Source organism: Amborella trichopoda, chromosome 12 (genome assembly GCF_054954075.1).
Source record: "Amborella trichopoda isolate Santa Cruz 75 chromosome 12, AtrichopodaSantaCruz75HAP2 v2.0, whole genome shotgun sequence".
In the NCBI taxonomy this organism is placed as follows: domain Eukaryota; kingdom Viridiplantae; phylum Streptophyta; class Magnoliopsida; order Amborellales; family Amborellaceae; genus Amborella; species Amborella trichopoda.
In genome coordinates this window covers 32,547,772-32,569,927 of record NC_142347.1, presented here as the reverse complement: position 1 = coordinate 32,569,927, position 22,156 = coordinate 32,547,772, and the positions used below count along the sequence as shown (strand labels likewise).

At 36.2% G+C, this 22,156-nt stretch overlaps 1 protein-coding gene across 15 annotated transcripts; it reads left to right on the top strand.

Moving 5' to 3' along the window:
- The first annotated feature begins 10,819 nt into the window (after window positions 1-10,819).
- Window positions 10,820-21,819, top strand: LOC18430975 (Calcineurin-like metallo-phosphoesterase superfamily protein). 15 transcript variants are annotated; one of them, XM_088853420.1, is made up of 9 exons: window positions 10,820-11,283; window positions 11,855-11,938; window positions 12,183-12,217; window positions 12,441-12,540; window positions 14,609-14,685; window positions 19,522-19,627; window positions 20,657-20,784; window positions 21,052-21,100; window positions 21,627-21,819. In XM_088853420.1, exons 1-9 carry the CDS (start codon window positions 11,092-11,094, stop codon window positions 21,702-21,704), a joined length of 849 nt encoding a protein of 282 aa, XP_088709546.1. In that variant the 5' UTR covers window positions 10,820-11,091; the 3' UTR covers window positions 21,705-21,819. The 15 variants fall into 15 exon arrangements, with proteins under 15 accessions (XP_088709546.1, XP_088709545.1, XP_020520912.1 ...); XM_088853419.1 differs by having other exon boundaries at window positions 19,522-19,630; XM_020665253.2 differs by having other exon boundaries at window positions 19,522-19,666.
- Window positions 21,820-22,156: the final 337 nt, after the last annotated feature.

The following is a 22,156-nucleotide window of genomic DNA, read 5'->3' as shown; positions in this document are numbered from 1 at the left end:
GAGCTTGCAGCTATAGTATTTTCCTTGAAAATCTAGAGACACTACCTCTATGGAGCCCAATTCAAAATGTTTACAGATCATAAGAGTCTCAAGTACTTGTTTTCTCATAAAGAATTGAACATGAGGTAAAGGAGATTGATGGATCTATTGAATGATTATGATTGTACCATCAATTACCACCCGGGCAAGACTAATGTGGTAGCATAATGCCTTAAGTAGAAAACTCGTAGAGTCAATGGCACATCTAATGGTTCGAGAGATGAGATTGTTAGAAGATAAGATGGAATGACACCCAGCTCTGCCCCTTGAAGATGGGGTAAGTATGACTGCTTACATAAGGGCTGGGCCCTAGCCATTTCAACAGATTCGGATGGCACAAAAGAAGGATCCCCAGATCATGAAAATGTTGGAGGAAATAAAGCTGGGAAAGAAAGATGATTTCTCTATAAGTGGTGATGACTTGTTAAGATTCAAGGATCGGGTCTGTGTTTCGAATGATGAGGGTGTGAAGAGAGCTATTTTGGAAGAAGCACGCTGCTCCTGTCATGCTATACACCCAATGAGTAATAAGATGTATCAGGACTTGAAGAAAACTTTCTTGTAGAATGACATGAAAAGGGAAGTAGCAATGTTTGTTTCTAAGTGTTTGACATGCCAGCAAGTGAAAGCTAAGCATCAGAAACCCGTCGGGTTGTTGCAGCCCTTGCCCATGCTAGAATGGAAATGGAAACACATTACTATGGACTTTGTATCTGGTTTACCTAGAACAAGCACTGGACACGACAGTTTTTGGGTCGTTGTGGACCGGCTGACCAAAGTTGCTCATTTCTTACCGGTCCACGCAACTTATACTTCGGATAAACTGACCCAGTTATACATCAAAGAGATAATGAGGTTGCATGGAATACCAGATAGTATCGTGTCTGACCGGGACACAAGATTTACTCGAGATTTTGGGTCAATCTGTAGTCAGCCTTGGGGACAAGACTTACTTTTAGCACTGTTTTTCACCCCCATACTGATGGACAATCAAAGAGAACCATTCAGACCTTGGAAGATATGCTAAGCTCTTGTGTTACTGACTTTAAGGGAAGCTAGGATGACCATTTTCCTCTGATGGAATATGCCTATAACAACAATTTCCAAGCCAGTATTTAGATGGCACCTTTTGAGGGCCCTATATGTGAGAAAGTATAGGTTACCTATATGTTGGGATGTGGCTGGTGAAAGGAGGCTTTTAGGGCCAAAAATTGTTCAAGTATCCTTAGAAAAGATTGCTTTCATTCGAGAGAGGCTCATGTCAAAGTCGGCAAAAGGGTAACGCTGATAGCCAAAGAAGAGACCTCGAGTTTGATGTAGGCGATCGAGTATTTCTGAAGGTGTCACCAATTAAGGGCGTTACGAGGTTCGGTAAGAAAGGAAAATTGAGCCCACGATTTATTGAACCTTTTGAAATTCTGAAAAAATTTGGAAGTGTGGCATATCGACTTGCCCTGCCAGCCGAGTTGGCGAACATCCACGATGTCTTTCATGTATCTTTGCTAAGGAAACACCAGCCTGACCCATCCCATATCCTGAAATATGAACCAGTTCTGATTAGGGAAGTCTTGACTCACAACAAGCAGCTAATTGAGATACTGGATAGAAGGGTGCGGGTGATGCGTAACAAGGAGATCCCTTTGGTCCGAGTGTTGCGGCAATACCATTCTCGGGATGAGTCGACCTGGAAACGGGAAGATGAGATCAGGGATAAGTACTCCCACTTCTTTGGTTAGCAGAGGTATGATTTTGAGGACAAAATCATTTGAAGGGGGGGATGACGTAAGGACCAGGATTTTTCGGCATGTAGAAGTGAACCGTCAGGCCGTCGACATGTGTTTAATAGCTGTGCATAGCAGTGAGTGAACCGCCGTGCATGACAGTGAGAAACAAGCGAGGAGAGAAACCACCATACGTACAAGGCGAGAGGCCGCCGTGTGTGCAAGGCGAGAAGCCGCCGTGTGTGCAAGGTGAGAGGTCATCGTGCCTGCAAGGAGAGAAGAGAGAATATGTGTGGCAATGAGAAGAAGAGAGAATGCGTGTGATAGTGAGAAGAAGAGAGAACACACGTGGTAGTGAGAAGAAGAGAGAGCACGCGCGGTAGTGAGAAGAAGAGTGAATGCGCGCGTTAGTGAGAAGAAGGCAGTGGGAAGAAGAGAGAACACATGCGATAGTAAGAAGACGAGAGAGTGCACACAACAGTAAGAAGAAGAGCGTCGTCGTGCACGATGCCACAGTGTGTGATGGTCTCAGCCGCCGTGTGCAACACTGCCGAGTCCATGCATGCCCCTTGGATGCCATTTGTCTATTGCATGCTGCCTTTCATACCATTTGTCCTTTTGCATGACACTTTGAGTGTTACTTGGCAATTTTGAGCTGCCACATTCCCCTTTTGGCTTATTTAAACCCTCTTCTTTCCTTCCCCAAGCCTTTGTTCTCGCTCTCTCCCATTCTTGAGACCTCCCTTTCTCAATACTTAGAAGTGCAGCCTCTTGGAACCATTTTGGGGAAGTTTGGGAACTTGACCTATGTGGGGGAATTTGAAGTACTTTTCGGTGCAGGTAAGTTGATCCAACGTCCAAGTCTCCATAGTTGATTGATGCATGAAATTTAAGCATATCATAAGTATGTTTTGATCGGGATGTGGCTGTATGCTCGTAAATGTGCTTCTTTGTGCCCTGTTTTTTAAGGAATATGTTTCTCATTGGCGCTGAAAATAATTCTGTTGGCTATGAAAATTTGTGAAAAAGTACCCCTGTGTATCTAATTTAAGATGAAAAACATTTGGGGTTAATACCCATTCTGGTTTGGAAGTTATTGAGCATTCTAAAATGTATGCCAAAAACTTTACTGGGAAATTCCAGGAACCTTACATGATTTTTTATTGAACTGTTTACTAACCAAATAATGTCCAGATGACTTCAAACCAATTTTAAATAAAATATGGGTGTATCTAATTTAAATTTTGTTTTGGAATCATGTTAAAATTCCTTATGATTTGGGAATTATGCCCCTGTTTACATGTGTATATCACTGTTATAACTTACAATGAATTTCTAAAACTGTTGCTTAGTTTGTATTGAACTGTTTACTTACTAAATGGTATCCAAATGACATCAAACTACTTTTAAATGAAAGATGGGTGTGTCTACTATAATTTAGCCTTGGAAACATGTTGAAATTCCTTATGATTTTAGAGTCATGCTCATGTTTGCATGCATATATCATTGTTATAAGTTGCAGTGAATTTCTAGAACGATTGCTTATTTTCTATTGAACTGTTTACTGACCAATAGTACCCAAATGACCTCAAACTACTTTTAAATAAAAGATGGGTGTGTCTGCTTCAAATTTGGTCTTGAAACCATGTTGAAAGTCCTTATGATTTTGGAATTATGCCCCTGTTTGCATACATATGTTACTGTTGTGAGTTGCAGTGAAATTTCAGAACTGTTATAGGTTTTATGAAAGACTATTCACTGACCAATATGTCTCTGATTAAGGCTAAACCACTCCTAAATAAAAATTGGATGAATTTATTTTCAAATTGGTTTTGGAACCATAACTAAAATCCACATGGAATGGAAGTTACAAATTTTTTAAAAGGCCTTCATACTGAAAATCATGTTCTGTTAATGAATTATTGAACATGAATATTTATGATATAGTGAATGTTCATGAACTCTTGAATAATTCTAATAAGACATGCTTGGGCATGAGTGAATGCTTATGAGATATGTGTGTGCATACTTGTAATCTAATATGATAAGACTGTGATATGAACAACTATGCAATGGGACATCCATTGGTAGTAGGGATCTGATATGATAAGACTGTGATATGAACCACTACGCAATGGGACATCCATTGATAGTGGTGATCTGATATGATAGGACTGTGATATGAACCACTATGCAATGGAGCATCCATTGGTAGTGGGGACCTGATATGATAAGACTGTGATGGGAACCACTATGCAATGGGACATCCATTGGTAGTGGGGATCTGATATGATAAGAATGTGATATGGAGCACTACGCAATGGGACATCCATTGGTAGTGTGATATAAGATATTGTGATCTTTCCCCGACTCTTAATGATAGGAAAGGAGTTGGGATGTGAATGGTATATTTGGGAGGGTCCCGCCCCCCAAATCTATATGGGCACTATGCATTGGGTCATCCAATGGTAGTGTAATGCTCTCTCGCTAGATGGGCATAAGGAGAGGGTCTAGTCTTGCACGGCCACAGCCTAACAAAGGCCCCAATGAGCGCTAGGGATTGTGTGTGTGTGTGTGTGAGTGTGTGTATGTGTGAAGACATTACGAAATGGGTCATTCATTTATCATAGTCTTCTCTCCTAAGTCAGAGAAGAAGCCCCAAGTAACATGATTGGTTTTGTCTGTTCGATGGGACTTCTACTTCGGGAGTAGGTGCACTAGGATTGCCTGTAGGCGCTACGTGTCTGCCTGTATGCACTACGTGTCTGCCTGTATGCACTACGTGTCTGCCTGTATGCACTACGTGTCTACCTGTATGCACTATGTGTCTACCTACATGCACTACGTGTCTACCTGTATCAGTGTTCGCAAAACCGGCCGGTCCGAACCGGAACTGGCCTGTTAGATCGGTACTACCTACATGCACTACGTGTCTACCTGTATCAGTGTTCGCAAAACCGGCCGGTCCGAACCGGAACTGGCCTGTTAGATCGGTACCGGCAAGGTACCGATTCCGATTAAGGCCGGTTTTGGGGTACTAGTAAAAATTCGGGGACCTCCAAAAAAAATGAGTACCAAAGCCGGCTGGTTAGAGTTCGAACCAGCGGTTTTACTTCAAAACCGGTTAGTTTCTATTAACCGGTCCGGTTTTCTGATATAACAGGTGATATATCGGACATAATGGTATTCTATTAAATAACGGTCGTTATTTCACACAGAGGCCGTTATTTTAAACAAAACCTGTGATTCACGTTTTGCAACCCTTTTTTATTCGATTTTCTGGCTTTTTTTGTTTTTTCGATGAATTATTGCACTTACACACCTGAAAGTTTCTATAATTAACCGTTTATTGAATAAAAAATCCAAGAAGAACGATTTTTTGGTGGATTGAAATGGCAGATTTATGAAATTGTGAAATTTCCGCCATTTTGTCAATATGAGCTTCAATAACCCATGAATATGCATGGAAATTGAGGGCTTTGATTCATTACTGAATCCTTAAACTCTTTTATATTTCGATTTGTCGAAAAAGATGAATTTTGGAGGTTGATTTGGGCCGAAAATGCTGCTGCTCGAAGAACTGTGTTCGATAAAAAAAAAATTGATTTTTAATCGATGTATTGATCGTTTTTTATTGAATTGATCAGTTAATTTCGATCATCAAGGCTTCATAAATCTAATACATCAGATATGTTGATTTATCATTCAGTATATTTATTTATATGAATTTGTTTTTGATGCATTTTTGTTTTGAAAATTACGTGAAGTGAAATATCCGCCATTTTTTGAAAAATGATCTCAATTGTGAATGGATCTTTATGATATTTGGCGTATTTTAATTGTGATTGAAGTATCTATCATATCCTCCTGTCGATTTGTTCAAAAAATGAAAGATTTGGGGCTGATTTTGACTCTAAAGAATTTGTGTTCTTTGGCTTTTAGGGTCCTTCAAAAAAAATGTGTTTCTTAATAAAATTACGTTTTTTTTTATATAAAAATATATTATTTGTGATGAATATGAGAAAAAATAGATTCTTTCTTTTTAATTTTATAAAAAGAATTCCTGTACACAGACATGCTTGGCCATGCTTGGCCATGTGTCTCTCTGTACACAGACATGCGAGGGAGCTCTTCACCCCTGCTGCTATCTGTACACACAAATGTGAGAGGTTCTTTAATTCTAAATCATACATGGTACAGGCATGCGAGGGACTACACACAAGCCAAGTCTCATAAAACACAATTTATACATAACACAAATGTGCTTCCATCCAAATACCATACTGTCAGACCCCAAGAATTTACAATATTGATATTTCTGAGATGTGACAGTCAAAACATATATACATCTCTTGATGGGACAAATTTACAATGGCGAATTCTTACAAAGTAGCAAAAGAAAGTTTAACCACAACAACAATATCTTTCAGAGTTGATCCTGACAAACATTCAAAATGAAATCGCAGTTATCCTGAAAAAAAAATGTTTACCATAATTTGATGAGTTTGGCTACTCAGTAAGTGATCATCATAATTCTAAAAATAATCATGGTTGAAAGATATCAATATTTTTTAAAAAGGAGAACTATTAACAGAAATGCATTAACAGTTCCACTTTAAAAAATGCATAATTAAGTATAATCCGAATAATTGAAATGCATATAACATTTTAACGGCAGTGCATAATTCAAAGGATTTCACAAATTACCCTACTGACGTCCCAAGTAGGTCACCTATATAGCCCATCAGCGTCTTGATGGGTCCACTTAATCCCTATCGACATCCCAAATAGGTCCACTTAATCCCTGTAGGTCCACTTATACCTCACCGACGTACCGGATGAGTCCACTTAATCTCGACCGACGTACTGGATAGGTCTACTTATACCTCACCGGCGAACCGGATGAGTCTACTTGCATACTTAAATTATTTCTAACTCTATTCAAACATTCGAAAGCAGCAATATCATGTACTCAACATATCACTGAAATTATTAGTATGAATTTCACCGAAACAATTAATAACAGTCACTTTCAATAACATTTCAAAAATAACCAGTCAAATATTTTGGGCTCAAATTTAGAAAGGTAGCCGTTCATAAAGACATTCTAGCATAACTGCCAATCTAATATGTCTAGAAAAACTTTTATAGAAATTCAAGAATACGGAATTATCACAATTTATGAGATGTCAATTCGAAAATAAACATTTCACAGACAACGCTATAATCAAATGCAAAAATATCAGTTTTCAAATAATAAGGCAGTCATTTGCACATGAAATTTACAATGTCTAAATATTCAAAAACAGTAGAAAGAAATCTCACAATTTTAATAAAAGCAGAAATATCACATTTATTTCTAATAATTTTACAGTATCTAAATTTTTTTAACAATAGACAAGAAAAATAAATAAATTTATTTCTAAGAATTTACAGTATTTAAAATTTCTAACATAGATAAAATATCACACTTTTATGAAAAGATTATTTTTCAAAATAATGAGGTCGCTTGCGCATGAAATATATCGTGCCTAAAATTCATGATAATAAGCAGAAGTGATTATTTCATTTTTTTTAAAAAAAAAAACTGATTATTTTTCAAGATAATGAAGTCACTTACCTAAAACATTTGAGAGGAAGCTTTCGATAAAAATTCGGCTAGAGAGAGAAAGAGCTCACTGTGTTTCGACTAGAGAGAGAAAGATCTCAAAAGTTTTTCTAGGGTGGAAGTCCTCACCTTTCTTATTTAAATTCGTAAGACATATTATTATATTATCTTATTAAGCTCCACCTTATACATGAGGTGTGACAATACTATTAAACGTGAAATCTTTAAAGCCCACGTCAACTAAAGGACGTGGTAAAGGAAAGGAAAAGTTAATAAAAGTGGTGATGGTCCCTAAGGACCATAGTACTTATATAAACCATCACATTATAAAAAAGTATTTATTTATTTATTTTTATTTTTTTGAAAGTTTAGGATTGTTACACATACAATGGCACGCTACCCCATGGCTCTCTATGCCACACCTACATCATTAACAGGAGGTGACTTGCCAGCCACATGCTGGCCATTGGCCACTTCGGTGCCACATGTGAGGATGTCTATATTTGGTATTTTACTTTTAAAATCTTTTTTAAAAAAATCTCAATAAACTAAAAGTCATTGTCAATAATTCTCTATCAAATAAGACTAGTTTGATATCTTAGATAATATATAGCAGGAAATTAGGATCATTTTTTGAAATGAAGTCGAGTACTATAGCACATTTTGCTAGATCCATAATCTTGAGCCATTTTCTCGAGCTAACCTAACAAGACCCATATCCTACCTGACTTTGGCAGGGGTCACTGCTTAGTTTATCAAAGTTGGCCTAACAGATAGTTGGATCTATTGGTGTTATGGCCTTTCAAGGCCTTGAAACCACCATTTTCATAGTTCTTGTGCTCCGTAGGAGTGAACAAGAAAACCATGACTCACTAGATCATTGTGAGATGGGATCCAAAGTTGGTGTCTAGAGAGTCACAAAATCCTAGATCATGAGGCAAGTTTATAAAAGACAATTACCTGAGAGGGATTTGATAGTCACTTCTAGTCAAGGTGAATAAGAATACCTCATAATCATTATTTTTGTTAGGGAAACTTGGAAGGCAGGTTGAAACCACCCTTCTCGATCGGCGGTTCTAGGCTCGATGTAACCATGTTGTTTTTGTAACTGAACCTTTAGTATGGGTGTTGAGGTTAAGTAACTTTGATGATAAACCCGCCATGGGGTTTCTGTTCGATGCAATGAGATGTGCAAGGGAAGCTATATTTGAGAATAACATATGGAATGAAGAGATATTAGAAGTTGTTGATCGTAGGTAGAGAGACCAACTGCCCCAGGATATCCATGCAGCAGGTAATTTATGATTCATTGTCGCAATTCATAACTCTTTCTCAACTCCAATAAAAGTTACCGTAATTAATAATATAACAAACCATGTGCATGGTTCTTTCTTAATCCATAAAATTTGTACTCCAATGCCACTTTAGATGATGCATATATCATGGAGGGGGTAAGAAACTGCATCTATAGGTTTGAACCTGATCTTGAAACTCAGATGGAGTGTATGCAATAGGTAAACATTAATCAAAATGTGTACGTAATAAAATTTCAATTTACAATAATGAATTGCATTTCTATGTAATACTAATTTCTTGTATATGCATCTTGTTATTTCTAGCTTATCATGTACATCAAAAAAATGGGGAATTTGCATACAACAATGCCAAAAATGCAGCTGCAAAATTACACCCAGGTTAGTTTTAAGTTAAAACTCGCAATAGTTTAGTATGCTACTATTTGTGGTTTTTTTAAAATCAATTTATTTCTATTGTTAATTATTTCTATGTTTGTCAGTGCCAACACAATGGTGGACGATACACGGAATTCGAACAAAGCAATTACAAAAGATTGCCGTTAGAATTTTAAATCAAACCTGTGCTACCTCAGGCTGTGAGAGAAACTGGAGTACATTTTAGTGGATACGCGCCCTGAGGCAGAATAGGTTAAAGACACAGACGTTGCACAACTTAGTGTACATTCATTATAATTTGAAATTGAGAGAGAAACATAAAAGGAGGACCCCCACAGACTACACGACGAGCAAGCTTAATTACATCTTCCGGAGGGACCTCGCCGATGAGTAGGTGTCACTAAGGACCCCACTACTAGACCAAGATTTTCTTAGTGGGCTAGTTGTCGAAATGGATGATAATGTGAATGTTGCAGCATCTAATGAAGGAGACATGACAATGGACATGGATAACGGTTATACACAGGATGAAGATGAGGCACATGATGATGAAACAGATGAGACAATGGAAAACAATTGGCAAGAACTAGTCATCCAGGAATATGAAGGGGCGCAACATGATGCGATGCATAATGAACATGAAGATTTAATGAGATTAGCTGGGGAGGAAGTCCAGACATTGAGGCATAGGAGTTACTCAACAAGGGAGAGACAGAGCCGTAGCCGTCACCGTAATCTGGTTATTCATGATGATGATAATATTGAAGATACTGAGGGCCATAACACAGAACAGGGTGGGGGTAACATAGAACAAGGTGGGAGTAACACAGAACAGGGTGGGGGTAACACAGAACAGAGTGGGAGTAACACAGAACAGGGTGGGGGAGAGCATGAAGACTGGACAAGTCTAGGAGACTTTGGCCAAGGGGGTACCACAAGAAATCTTCCTGACTGGCGAGGGGGCACAACTACGACATTACAGACTCCACCAAGCCTTACTCAAGTTTTTCACCCCGTAAATCCTGATAGTGAAACACAACAATATCATGATCCCCCTCGTCACTCTCATTACTACTAGCATTAGTTGGACTTTGTAATTTCATTAATTGAATTAATGTCAAATTCTAAATTGTCTTGCATATCTTCATAGTATTCAAATATTAATTTATATAAAAAGTTGTTTTAATTTTTTTGTAAGATAAATCTATGTAATATAATAGTATATACTTAATTTAAGTTTTTCTATTTCTTTTCAATTTTTTTTTAAATTTTTTTGGACGTTTTTTACTTTTATTTTAAAAAAAAGAACTATTTGAACGGTTAAAATGGTTAACCGCCCCGGTTAGTCCGGTTCCGGTTCAAACCGCTCCCAGCCCCAAAACCGGTTAACCGTTCCGGTTCGATTTTGCGAATATTGCTCCAAATTCTATCAAAAGAGGCAATTATGACGCTAAAAACTCTATCATCATCATTATTTTAATAATTTTTTAATTAATTGGGGTGCCATATCTTTTGCGAGGCCATAAGTCCTCATATCTTATACGTTAAAAACTCTAACAATGAATGTAAATCTATCTCTAATCCTAACTATAAAATCTAAAGCTCCACAAATTGTGATCATCAAGCATACCTAAAAATACTCGAGAATCTATAAAATTTATCTAGGATAATATGTTGTAAGATGTAGTTCCTTTTTTTTCCTTTTTTGTATAATGTCCATTGAGGTCGATACGAACAATTGGAGGGGTTTTTTTAACATCAGAAACATATTTTCCAGTGAATTTTGGAGGTGGCCTCTTTAAATTCCAGTGAATTATCGAACCCTAAAATTTTATCAAGATTCGGGGCCAGGTAGTATGTCTTTGCACTTATTTGTTTTCCTTTTTTTCCCTGCTGATATGAGAGAGGTCTTGGCTGCGAAATGAGCTAGAGAGAGAGCTGAGAGTTTGTTGGGTGCTGAGCTAATGGAGATGGGTCTGTAACTTAAATCATCAGAGAGAGAGAGGGAGAGGTGAGCGTTTGTGTTGGTGGTATGTTAATGGAGATGGGTCGGTCTTGGACCATGACTGTCTTCACCCAATGTGCTCTATTTATCTTACTCTGGGTTGCCTTGTACATGGGCAAGAGTGAGAAACCCAGGAGAGCCTCGCCATTGGATCTCTACTTCATCAGTGTGGGTGGCGGAGAAAGGCCACCCAGTGACCGTACTTTGCTTCTTAGACAGGTTGGCTTCTCAGTTTATCTAATTTGTGTTGCTGGCTCTCATGGATTTTGTGTCACATGCAAATATCTTTTTTCTTCTCTTCTGTTGCGAAAATTTAAGTTTATCTACTTGGTTCAAAATCTAGACAGTTTCATGCGTTTGGGTATCTTTCTCTATGACTATATGGCTTTTTCTTTTGTTTACTGATGCAACTTGGTTTCCGGATTTTCATATTTTGTTGCACTGTATTGTTCTTTATTGTTTCTCTCTTTAAAATTTGATAAATCTGCTGCTTACCTTTTAACTGTTTTCTTCTTTGTTTGTTTTTTTTTTTTTTTAACTTCATTATTTTCTTCTTTGTTTTCCTCTTGCAGGTTCTTATGTGTTGTACATCTGTTTCTGATCTTCTTTATTTTCTTAATTTTCCTTCATCATGTCTACTGCTTCGAGGCTCTTTTTCCTTCATAAGACTTAAGTGTGTTGTGCTCAAAATTTGAATCTAGATCTTTTCCTTACTTGGTTGCCTTAATTGCCTCTTTCCCCTCTCTTCTTCTTTAGTTTTGATTAATTATTGTTGGTGTACCAATTAAAGATGGAAAAGACGGCGAGGTTTTACAAGGTTAAATTTATTGTGAGCATTGCTGAACTAGGTGAGGAGGATCCCTTAGTGAAGAATGTAAGATATTTCTTTCTTTTCTTTTCCTTTGGAAGGAATCACAATGTTATGTGCTTGACTAAAGATAGTCTAGCTGATGCTTTATTCTGAAGTAAAGTTATGTTCCTCTTGATTTTCGTGGGTTGATCAGTTATTCTTGTTGTATAGAGTTAGGGAGTGCTATCTCGTGGTAGTCCTTTTCTCAACTAATCTGATCATATGAAAAATGGAATAGAAACTGAGGTGAACTGTGCTTCCTTTGCAGGCTACTTTGGAATTCCCATCACTAAAGGTTCCATGGTATACCATCATTTGAAGAGAACTGCTGTAAATTGACTGTATCAGAATGTTTATTTTAGTACGAGCTGCTCAATATTGGCCTTCAAAAACCTTTTCTTGGGATTCATTCACTTATCAAAAGGAAATCTTGGGAGTCTTTTAAGTCTTCTTCTGAGTTTATAATACCACAGGAGTCTAAGAAAGGAGATTGAAATTCTTCTAACCTGAGCAATGGGTTTTGTAGGTATACAAGTGGATCAGGAAGGGGATACTTTTGGAAGCAGGTTTCAATTCCATATGATCGTTTTCTTGATATTTTTAGTGTAGATACCAGATCTTTGCAGGTATTTACCGCTGGATCCTATGATCCTTCTGTTTCTTTACTTTCCTGTTTTTGTGTTATAGGAATCTAGAATGATATTGCTGAAGGGATATTGTTATGGACATCCAAAATGTTTTCTCTGCCTATATAATCCTCTAATCAGAACTTTGTTGGCTTGATATCTGTAGCTGTTTGTTATGTTGAATACTCTGTTATGGCAGTGTGCCCATTTATACCATTTGGGATCTTGGTCTCAAATCCCTTTCGATGATTTGAGAAGCCTAGCTCTTGAAGAAGAGACCTCACTTGTTCACATTGTCCAATAGATTTTATTGAATCATGGCCTAATAGTGGTTTACATACCTATATATATGATGGAGTGTACATCACAAGTTGTACTACTTTATCAGGTAAGTATATGACAAGTAAAAAACATGGCTAAAATGTCGATGCTTGAGTATGCTCCTCAAATTGGGAAATTATCTGCCTTCCGATTTTTCCTATCAGTTCGAGAAAAAGTTCTTTGGCTTTGCCAAGAAATTTAATACATAAGTTGGTCAATAAGGCATACTTTCCTGTTTTTCTACTCATAAGACTAAATTTTCACCAGTAACTATGGAATATTTCCACAGTAGATTTTGTAAGCAGTGGTTAAAAGCGCAAACATGTGCTCAGATACACCAGGTTCCGAGCCTTAGTCAGTGGCCTGACTCAGCCGAGTTGGACTGTGTTAGAGGTCATAAGTACACAAAAATTTGTGACTCAGTGAGATTCGCCCGAGTCTCAGGGTTATTTGTCCAGACCTGGCATCCTGCTGGGTCCGTGTGACTCAGGTGAGTCTGAGCCGAGTTACCAACTTTTTAGTCGCTGTTGTAGGGTACCTAGTATGCAGTTTTCATCGTGTAGTTCTAGTCTAATGCTTTTTGGCTACGGCACGGCAAGTTTTTCTTAGGGTTAAGAGTTTTAATGATAGGCTAGCATTCTTACAATGAAAAATATGGTATATGAGCAATCTGTTTATTAGAAATACAAACCAGTTTGGCTGACTCCACCTAGAATTTATGAGGAATATGGGACGGAGAATACTAGACCATTTATTGATTCTACTATTAGGTGAATTTGAGCATAAAAGTGAAGACCTTTAATGCATCTTGCCTTGTACATGATCTCATTGAGTTATTTTCCTAATGAACTTTGTTTAAATCATCTTTAAATATTATAGAGGGGTCACCCACTTTGGACCTAAGCTGAGTTGAACATATATTTGAATATAAAGGATAACTTTTCCCTCTGATAATTTGTATATCAAGGATAATTATAATAAGGCACAGAATAGTACACAGATTTAGCTCAGTGTGACTCCTACATGTTGAGAAACAACGTCTAATAAGAAAGTTGAAGCATGGTTCCTATTGGGATAGAATCAGCTAATCAGTTTGCTTAGTGCTGACTTTTTCTAGCCATAAAATAGGAATACTGTTAAAGAGTAAATCTTATCTATTCCTCCTTGTTATTTATTTGTTTATTCCCAAACACATCTGATTTGGATGTTTGATTAACATTCTCTTAGTGAAACAGTCTAACCATCCAATGGCCTCTGCCACTCAGGTTCTTGGATTAGAGTCCTATAAAGAAGACAACAAGAATAGAACATCCAAAATCCAATTCAGCAAGTTGGCCCACTGAAATGAATTTTGTGAATAGGATAATAGAATGCAACCAAGAGAAACATTATAACTATGGTGTGAAATATTATCAGTGAAACACAAATTAGTTGTCCTTTTTGAGAAGTGAATGTTTTTTTATTATTTTCAATTACCTATTCTCTTTCATTATGGTATCTTTGCTATGCGTTCTGTGTTATTCTAAAAGTCACATGTTTTTGTACTTCTTGATCCTTTTGAGGTGCCTGTCATCACTCCTGTCCCCACACATATAGATGGATCTTTAATTGCACGATAGAGTTCTCTGAGAATATCTCTCTTTTCTCTCATGAAATTTGATTACCATTTTGGCGACGAATACTTCTTGATATTTTAATGTGAAATATTGATTATTTTCAAATTTATACTCCTTAGGATTGTTTGCAGACAAGACCAGCAACAGTTGATGAAAGAGATCAACTAGAATGGCTTGTGGAGAAACTTAAAGCTACTAATGGTATCTGGTATGCAGTCATAATAGAGCCGTTGTCATTAACTTGGAAGATGAGCTGCTTTTAGTTGTAATGTTATACTATACTGTAAATGTGCTTGTTTGGAGGCATGTCATGAAATGTTTTATTATTTTAAGTCATATTCTGCTTTTCTCATTGGGAAAAGATAGCACGAAATATGCTATTGTTTCACTGAGTTACAGTGAAATTCTCTTAGGAAGAAACTATATCTCCTTGAGGAAGCATATCTTCTAAAAGTGCAAAATAAAAACCCAATAAGTGCTTTCTTCGTTAAGAGACAATACATTGTCTGGATTACTTTTGTTTCAAATCAAACAGTGTTTGAAGAAAATAAGAAACAGCATGAATGTTATATATAACCAAAGTACCAAGCATACATCAACATGACTTTGTGTGAAGATCTAGGGCTAAAATGACTGAAAATACTCCTACATTTAAGTAGGTTTATTATTTATTTTAGATTGGATACTTAATCTTTTAGTAGGGCTAAGATTTGCACTAATGTTGTTGCACTTTTCCCTTGTATTTGACAAAGTACCAAGAACATCACCTGTTCACCTCAAAAAATTCTATTATCCGTAGTTGAATATGAAATATGCCCTTAACAAATATAAATAAATAAGGAAAACCTTACCTTAATGAAAAATTGCCCAATTAAAACAACTCTAGAGAAGACTGCACTTAAATTAAAAAATAAGTCTACAGAAGAATGTGCTACTTGCTTATTTTACAGGTCGTGAACTTTAAAAGATGCCTCTAACCTTAACAAAATTGTTAATTGAAAACAAAAAAACAGATTTTGATGTTTTAAGGTCAGATTAGAAGATTAATCTTATATAACAGGACTATCCATTTTACAGGACATGGATATGGGAAAAATTTCTATGAACAGGACTATCCATTTTTACAGCAACGAGCCCCCCCCATGCTCCCCACCTCCCCCCACACACCCACCCCCCACCCCACCCCACAAAAAAAAAACCATCTGTTTATTGGATGGCCTCTCCTGCTCTATCTGCAACCATCCAACAAATGGACAAGAATATCATATTAAATTTTTTTCCTTTTTTTTTGGGTGTGCTTTGCAAAATTTCTTGTCCTAAAAATCCTAGTAACATGGTATTTTTGGGGTCTGTCAACATTGACAGCAGACAGCCCCATCCACTGGCAGTTTGTGCTATAGATAGGATGTTATTGAGTGTTGAAATATCGATATGTAGCTCAAACAAGGAAAAGAAAGAAGGGATAGGCAGAATTTGTGTGTTTTTGTGTTTATGTGCATGTGTATGTGTAATTGTATTCATGTTTGTATAGTGCTTGATATATTTTTTAATATAAACTGATGCACTCCAAAAATATGATGAAAAAGATTACTACAGGACACATGCAAAATGTGATTCCTAGCCTTCTCTCCGATATTTTATGCCTGTGTTTTGGAGTTATATTTTCCGCTGCTAAGAGCTTCAACAAAGAAATAATCTGCTTGTTCTGCTGCCTGTCTGTTTGTAGTTTTGTCATCTTTTGTGAGGGCCTTTCCTTTAATGAAATGACAATTATCTGTGATTTGTTTTCTCAAATTATAAAATAGCTTCGATTTTTGTGGTTATTGCTATGAAAAATATTGTTGTTTAGTGAAATGATGTGGTGGACAAGCTGGTTGAAGGAAGCGGTAGGTCTAAATGCATTACACACATGGACCCATAGTGTGTATGCTCCTCTTTTGATGTCTACCCGTATCTCTTACTGTAATCTTGCCCCTAACTCCCTTCTCTACTTCACTTTCCTCCTTAGCACGTAGGATATATGTCTCTGTATGCACTCTCAACTGCAACTTGATGTATATCTCATTTTCTTTATAAACTGTTAATTGACATTATAAAAAGAAAGATTGCACAAATATTTGAGAAACTCAACAAGTTTCCTGAGTTATTTGTTTAATTAGGCTAGTCGACTTCGTTTTGGCATTGATCAACTCGGTAACTGAATTTGAGGTTTTGAACATTGATTGTTGTAGCCCTCAATCACCAATTTTGATTATATAGTTTCTTAATAGTTGCAGCAATTGATAAGAAATTAGTCATTGCAAACCCTGAACAATCCAATACATACTTTTTATGGATAACGCATGTATTAGGGTCTCTTGTTGAGTTTGATTCATGTTTAATCTTTAGAATAGTCAAGTCCCTTGTGTCAATGTTTCATGAAGATATTTCTTAGCTTAGTATAACTTTATGCTATCATAAACTTATCCATTCTATCATTATTTTTAGGGAAGTTTATTAAAATGGCCATAAGAGATGAATTGTTAGAAATCTTAGCCATTTGCAAATATTCCAACTCATGATCATGTGGATTTTGATGAGTTTTTGGTAACTAAAATCAAAAGATATGGGTAGAATATTAAATAGTTCATTTCTTATGTGTATTTGGATAAGTTTCTTCGTTTTTTTTAATCAATGTTCACATCTTCTTGTAGCAGGACTTGCAATTAGTTTCTCTAGCCTCATTATATATATATATATATATATATATATATATAGATATATATATATATATATAGATATATATATATATATATATAGGAAAAAGCTAATAATAGCTGGGCAGCTATAATGAATAGTAATATAGGTAGAATGGGAGTCGTCAGATCTTCATCATGTGGTTCAAAATACATATCACTCTATAAATTTTAATATTACATAGATTGCATTCATATGTATATGGGGCCCAGCCCATCCGGGTCAGACATTTTCGGTCCAGGGTAGACTCAAGCTACATTATCATAAATTCGGGTGGGGACTGGCCATGCATGAAACTAATTATTTGGCTCGGGCCTAACCAAAATTATTTCAGGCTTGGCTTGGGCCAAGGCTTTTCTGGCCAAAACTTGGTCAGTTGACAACCCTAATTTTGACAGATGCTTTGTGGAGAGTCTAAGGCTCCTAGAGAATTGCGGTGCATCATGAGTGTTGTAGAGAAGGATGGGAAAGAAATCAATAAATCAAAAAGTAACGATAAAAATAAATAGATGAAAGATTATACTCTCTCTCAGGGTCTACAAGGGAGTCCACCCCAAAAAGATCTCTTCAAAAGATCCAAAAACAAACTCTTTTCTATTCACTCTTTTTTTCCTAGTCCAATGGTAACATATTTAAGAAGGAAACAACTCTAAACCCTAACTTGCATCTTAAGAAATATTGATCAATATTAAATCTTGGCCCTTCATCTTAAATAAATAATCTTTCAAAACTGCCCCCTAAATATTTACAACCAGAAAAGACAAAAATAACCTTAAAGAAAACTAGAACCCAAAAGAACCTCAAACTTAAAATCTAGAAAACCGAAAATAAAAAATAATTAAAACTCTGTCACTTCATTCTCTCGGGGCTCGAGGTTGGGAGAAGCTCGAGCTCGAGCTTCTTGAATTAATTATATCCTCTAGAGGCCATTGGAGTAGTTGGTGATGGAGTCCTACCATTTGCCTTGGTGCCTTGTATTCTTCAATGAAACAATTGATCAAATACTTGATATCCAACTTATAACGAGCCTCTGGAATCCCCAACTTAATCTTGCTTTCTCCTTTGAGCTAAAAGGGTTGTATTTCAAAAACCGCAACTACTGTATTGTCTTCTTCCTGATTGATTGTTGAAATTTGTAGCACTTTTGAGTTGTTGTCAACATCTTTTGTCTGAGATTTACCTCTTCATGTTCTTGTTCTTTCTATTGCAATTTACTAAGACATGTAGACCTTGTTGTATTACTTTGCTAATATGGTCTATCAGGTTCTTTGAGTCTCTCAAATATTTGATCCAGTCAATCCAAATGCTCTATAATTGGATCAATAGATGTTGTGATGGTATCATGATGTATGGATTTCAAGGCTTTGATACCAATTGTGCAGAGAAGGATGGGAAAGACATAAATATATCATAAAATAAAGATAAAAATGAACATATGAGATATTATACTTTCTTTAAGGTCTGTAAGGGAATCCACCTCAAAAAGATCACTTCACAAGGTCAAAAAACAAACTCTTTTCTCTTCACTTTTTTTAACTTGCAACCCTAAGAAATCCTAATCAATACTAAATTCTAGCCCTTCATCATATATATATATATATATATATATATATATATAAACAACTACTTCCAATACCACCCCTCAAATCTCTACAACAAAAAAAACAAATATAACTATTAAAAAGACTAGAAACCCAAAAAAACCCCGAACCAAAAAAATAGAGAACATTAAAATAGAAAAAAACTCAAACGCCCATTATTAGAGAGAGAGCTTTGATGGGGTCTTCTGGAAACTGAATCTGTTGTCATTTGTAATTCCACATAATCAAAATAGGTATGAAAAAAGATAGGTGAACGTTTGGTTCTTTATGAGGCCCTTCATTGTGGGATGGGAAATCACTTGTCATCAAATAGGTCTGCGAAAAGATAGATTACATTTGGAGATTAAGTATCACTATGGTTGAGGTTAAATTTCTATATTATTGCCATGCGTGTAGAGAAGCTAAATTTAAAGGCAATGAGTTTGGCAGAGAACATAGTGACCTTGAGAATAATGATTTTGGGATAGTAGGAATATATTAGTAACATGGCCCCAAGACTAATTTAACCACCAAAACTGTGTGTTTTTGTAATTTAAAATCCCTTGTTAAAATCTCTTTTGATGGTTGAGATCTATGAAGACCTCTGCCTTACTTAGCACAATGCAGTACATACATTGGGATCTGGAGCTTATGAAAAGAAACTAATGAATGATCTTTATTGATGGACTCAACTTGATTGTGCTTTCATCTCTGTCTATTTAATGCAGGCATATAGTTATAGGGTTTCATCCGTTGATCAATTGCCAAGGGCATAAGAACATTATGAAGACCAAGCTTTTTCAGCCATTGCACCATATCTTTCAAAAATATGAGGTGGTGAGCCCCAATCACATCATGCACGCTCACACACATGTATACATTCATTCTTCATTTACTCTATGATTTCTGTCCTTTGAGTAGTCTCCATCATCTGATCTGAATGGCAAACAGTAGAGATGAACTGCTCCTCCACCATTGTCTGCTTAAGTTGAGGAACTGTTGATCTCCAGCATCCATCATTGAGAAGTATGGTGAAGACACTTTCATGTACAAATATCATATTACATGTACTGCAGTTCTCTTTCCATATATATATATATATATATATATATAAAAGAAGATACTACAAAACGCTTATAGGTGAAAATGAACAGTGATTTCGTCTATCCTCATCACCGTCCAAAGTTCATTGTATGGCCACGATTGTCCGGTAGTGTTTCATTTTTCTTTTTTTTTTTACAAATCGGAATGACTTGAAATTTGGAGCGTGTGTTCATAAAAAATAGGCAAATCTACAAAAAATATAAAAAACATATTTTACATGAAAAACAGTGGCCAAAATACCCCCGAAAAATTTCTGGGGTATTTTGGTCAATTTTTGGCGAATTATGTTTTTACTATTTTATTAGGTGCGCCTCACTAAGATATACATACGCTCCAAATTTCAAATTATTCCGATTTGTAGAAAAAAAAATGAGAAATGAAACACTAACGGATAATTGTGGCTGTGCGATGAATTTTAGATAGTGACGAGGGTAGAAGAAATAGCTGTTCATTTTCGCCTATAGGCGTCGGGAAGATTTTTGCATATATATATATATATATATATATATAATGATGTGTTTATTGCAAAGAAAAGCATATTGCCGTGCATTATGATTTACAAAGAGTAAACTATACATTACATGAACTGCCCAATGTCAACAACGAATGGTTGATGTGAACCATCCTCCTCTCAATGTCCACTTCCACAATCTCATTGGTCCGATGTTGACAGCAGATAGTTGAGGTGTTTAGTGTTTGTAAACTACATGCATCCAAGCCCTTACTACTTTTTTCTTCTTGTACATGTATTTTGTTCAGAATGTGTACCTGAGCAGGCAGGAAGGAGCTGGTCATTACATAAAGGAGGGGACGACTGCTTATATTGGGAATCCAATTCCTGCAGTTGTATGCAATGGCATAACATGCAATAATGCTTGCTGCATTGAGTGAGTTTTGTAATTTTATTATCTTGTTTGGCTTCTTAGGCAGAGAGAAACAATACCAAGGATGCATTTTGTGAAGTATTATGACCAGATCTGTGACATCTGATTTTTCATGATGATTTTGGACACCGCACCCGCCCCCCATCCCCCCAGAAAAAACCAAAAATAAAAAAAGAAAAAAAAGAAAGAAAAAAGAAGAAGAAAACTGTCTGTGTGTACAATTATCAAATTTTATCTAGTCATTTAATGTAGCTCTTTGTTGTGTCTCAGAGGAATGCATAATGGATTTCTGCTCCATCGGGTTAGTCCCTTGGAAATGGTATGTATGCAAGTCATGATTGCTTTACTTGATTGATTTTAGGAAAAATTTCGTCTAGATCCCTCAAAATTTGTTAATTTTCATAGTAACCCCTCCCTTATTTTTTCTATTGCGTGGCATTAATTTTTATAAGTATCATCCCATCCCTCCTGACATTTTTCATATTTTGTCTTTATTTTTACTTCACCAACTTACCTCAATAACTCCCCTTCCTCATAGCTTGCTTTTTTGAGGGACAAGGGGGACAATGATTGGGAAAATATTGCATATTTTGTTTGGGGCAGTTATTGGGGTAAAGATAACATAGAAAGGGGAGGGTATGGGAAGGGGTGGGATGATATATACTTCTAAAATTTAATTGTGCATGATAAATAAAATGAGATATGAGCTATTATGATTTTTTTTTTTTGGAAGGGTTCCTACAAATTTTTCACTTGATTTTGTTGCTTATTTGACTGAAATCCACGGACATGTAATCTTTGTCCGTGAATATCCTTTAACATAAAGTTATGCTTTTACATGGCAGGAATCATACTACATCAATTCAACAGGCAAGATTGTGTTCAGATCGACACTGTATCAAGGGAGAAAAGAGGTTATGTGATAATGACTCTCATTATTTTGTTTCGAATAATCATTCATTTTCTTGGCCAAGTATCATTCTTTACCCTCACAACAATACCGTCCGTCTTTGAAATGAAAAGTTAAGATGCCATTTACCTTTGTGTTCCACAGTTTATCCAAGTAAAAATAAAAACAAGAAAAATCTCACAGTTCTCGACAAAAGAATTAATTTTTCTCATGGTATTTCTTGAAATTGAATATATTTGCCCGTTTATTTCTTGTTCACATTTTCGGGGTTAATGCACTCCTATTATTAGCTGGCTAAACTTGTATGGTTAAATTTCACAAGATATCGAATGCAAATTAGTTGTCATATTGGTTTTTAGATTGTCCCTTGTTTTGTATTTGGGTAAACTACAAAAATGGTACATCAATGGGGATTTGGGCCCTACCATTTGGTGAGAATGGAGTGAGACCTCACCATGGAACTCG

Coding starts and splice junctions, on each gene's coding strand:
- LOC18430975 (XM_020665252.2), top strand. CDS start 11,092: ATGTTAATGGAGATGGGTCGGTCTTGGACCATGACTGTCTTCACCCAA. Junction 12,541..14,596: donor TAGATACCAGATCTTTGCAG/GTATTTACCGCT, acceptor TATACTCCTTAG/GATTGTTTGCAGACAAGACC. Junction 19,667..20,656: donor TCATGCACGCTCACACACAT/GTATACATTCAT, acceptor TATTTTGTTCAG/AATGTGTACCTGAGCAGGCA.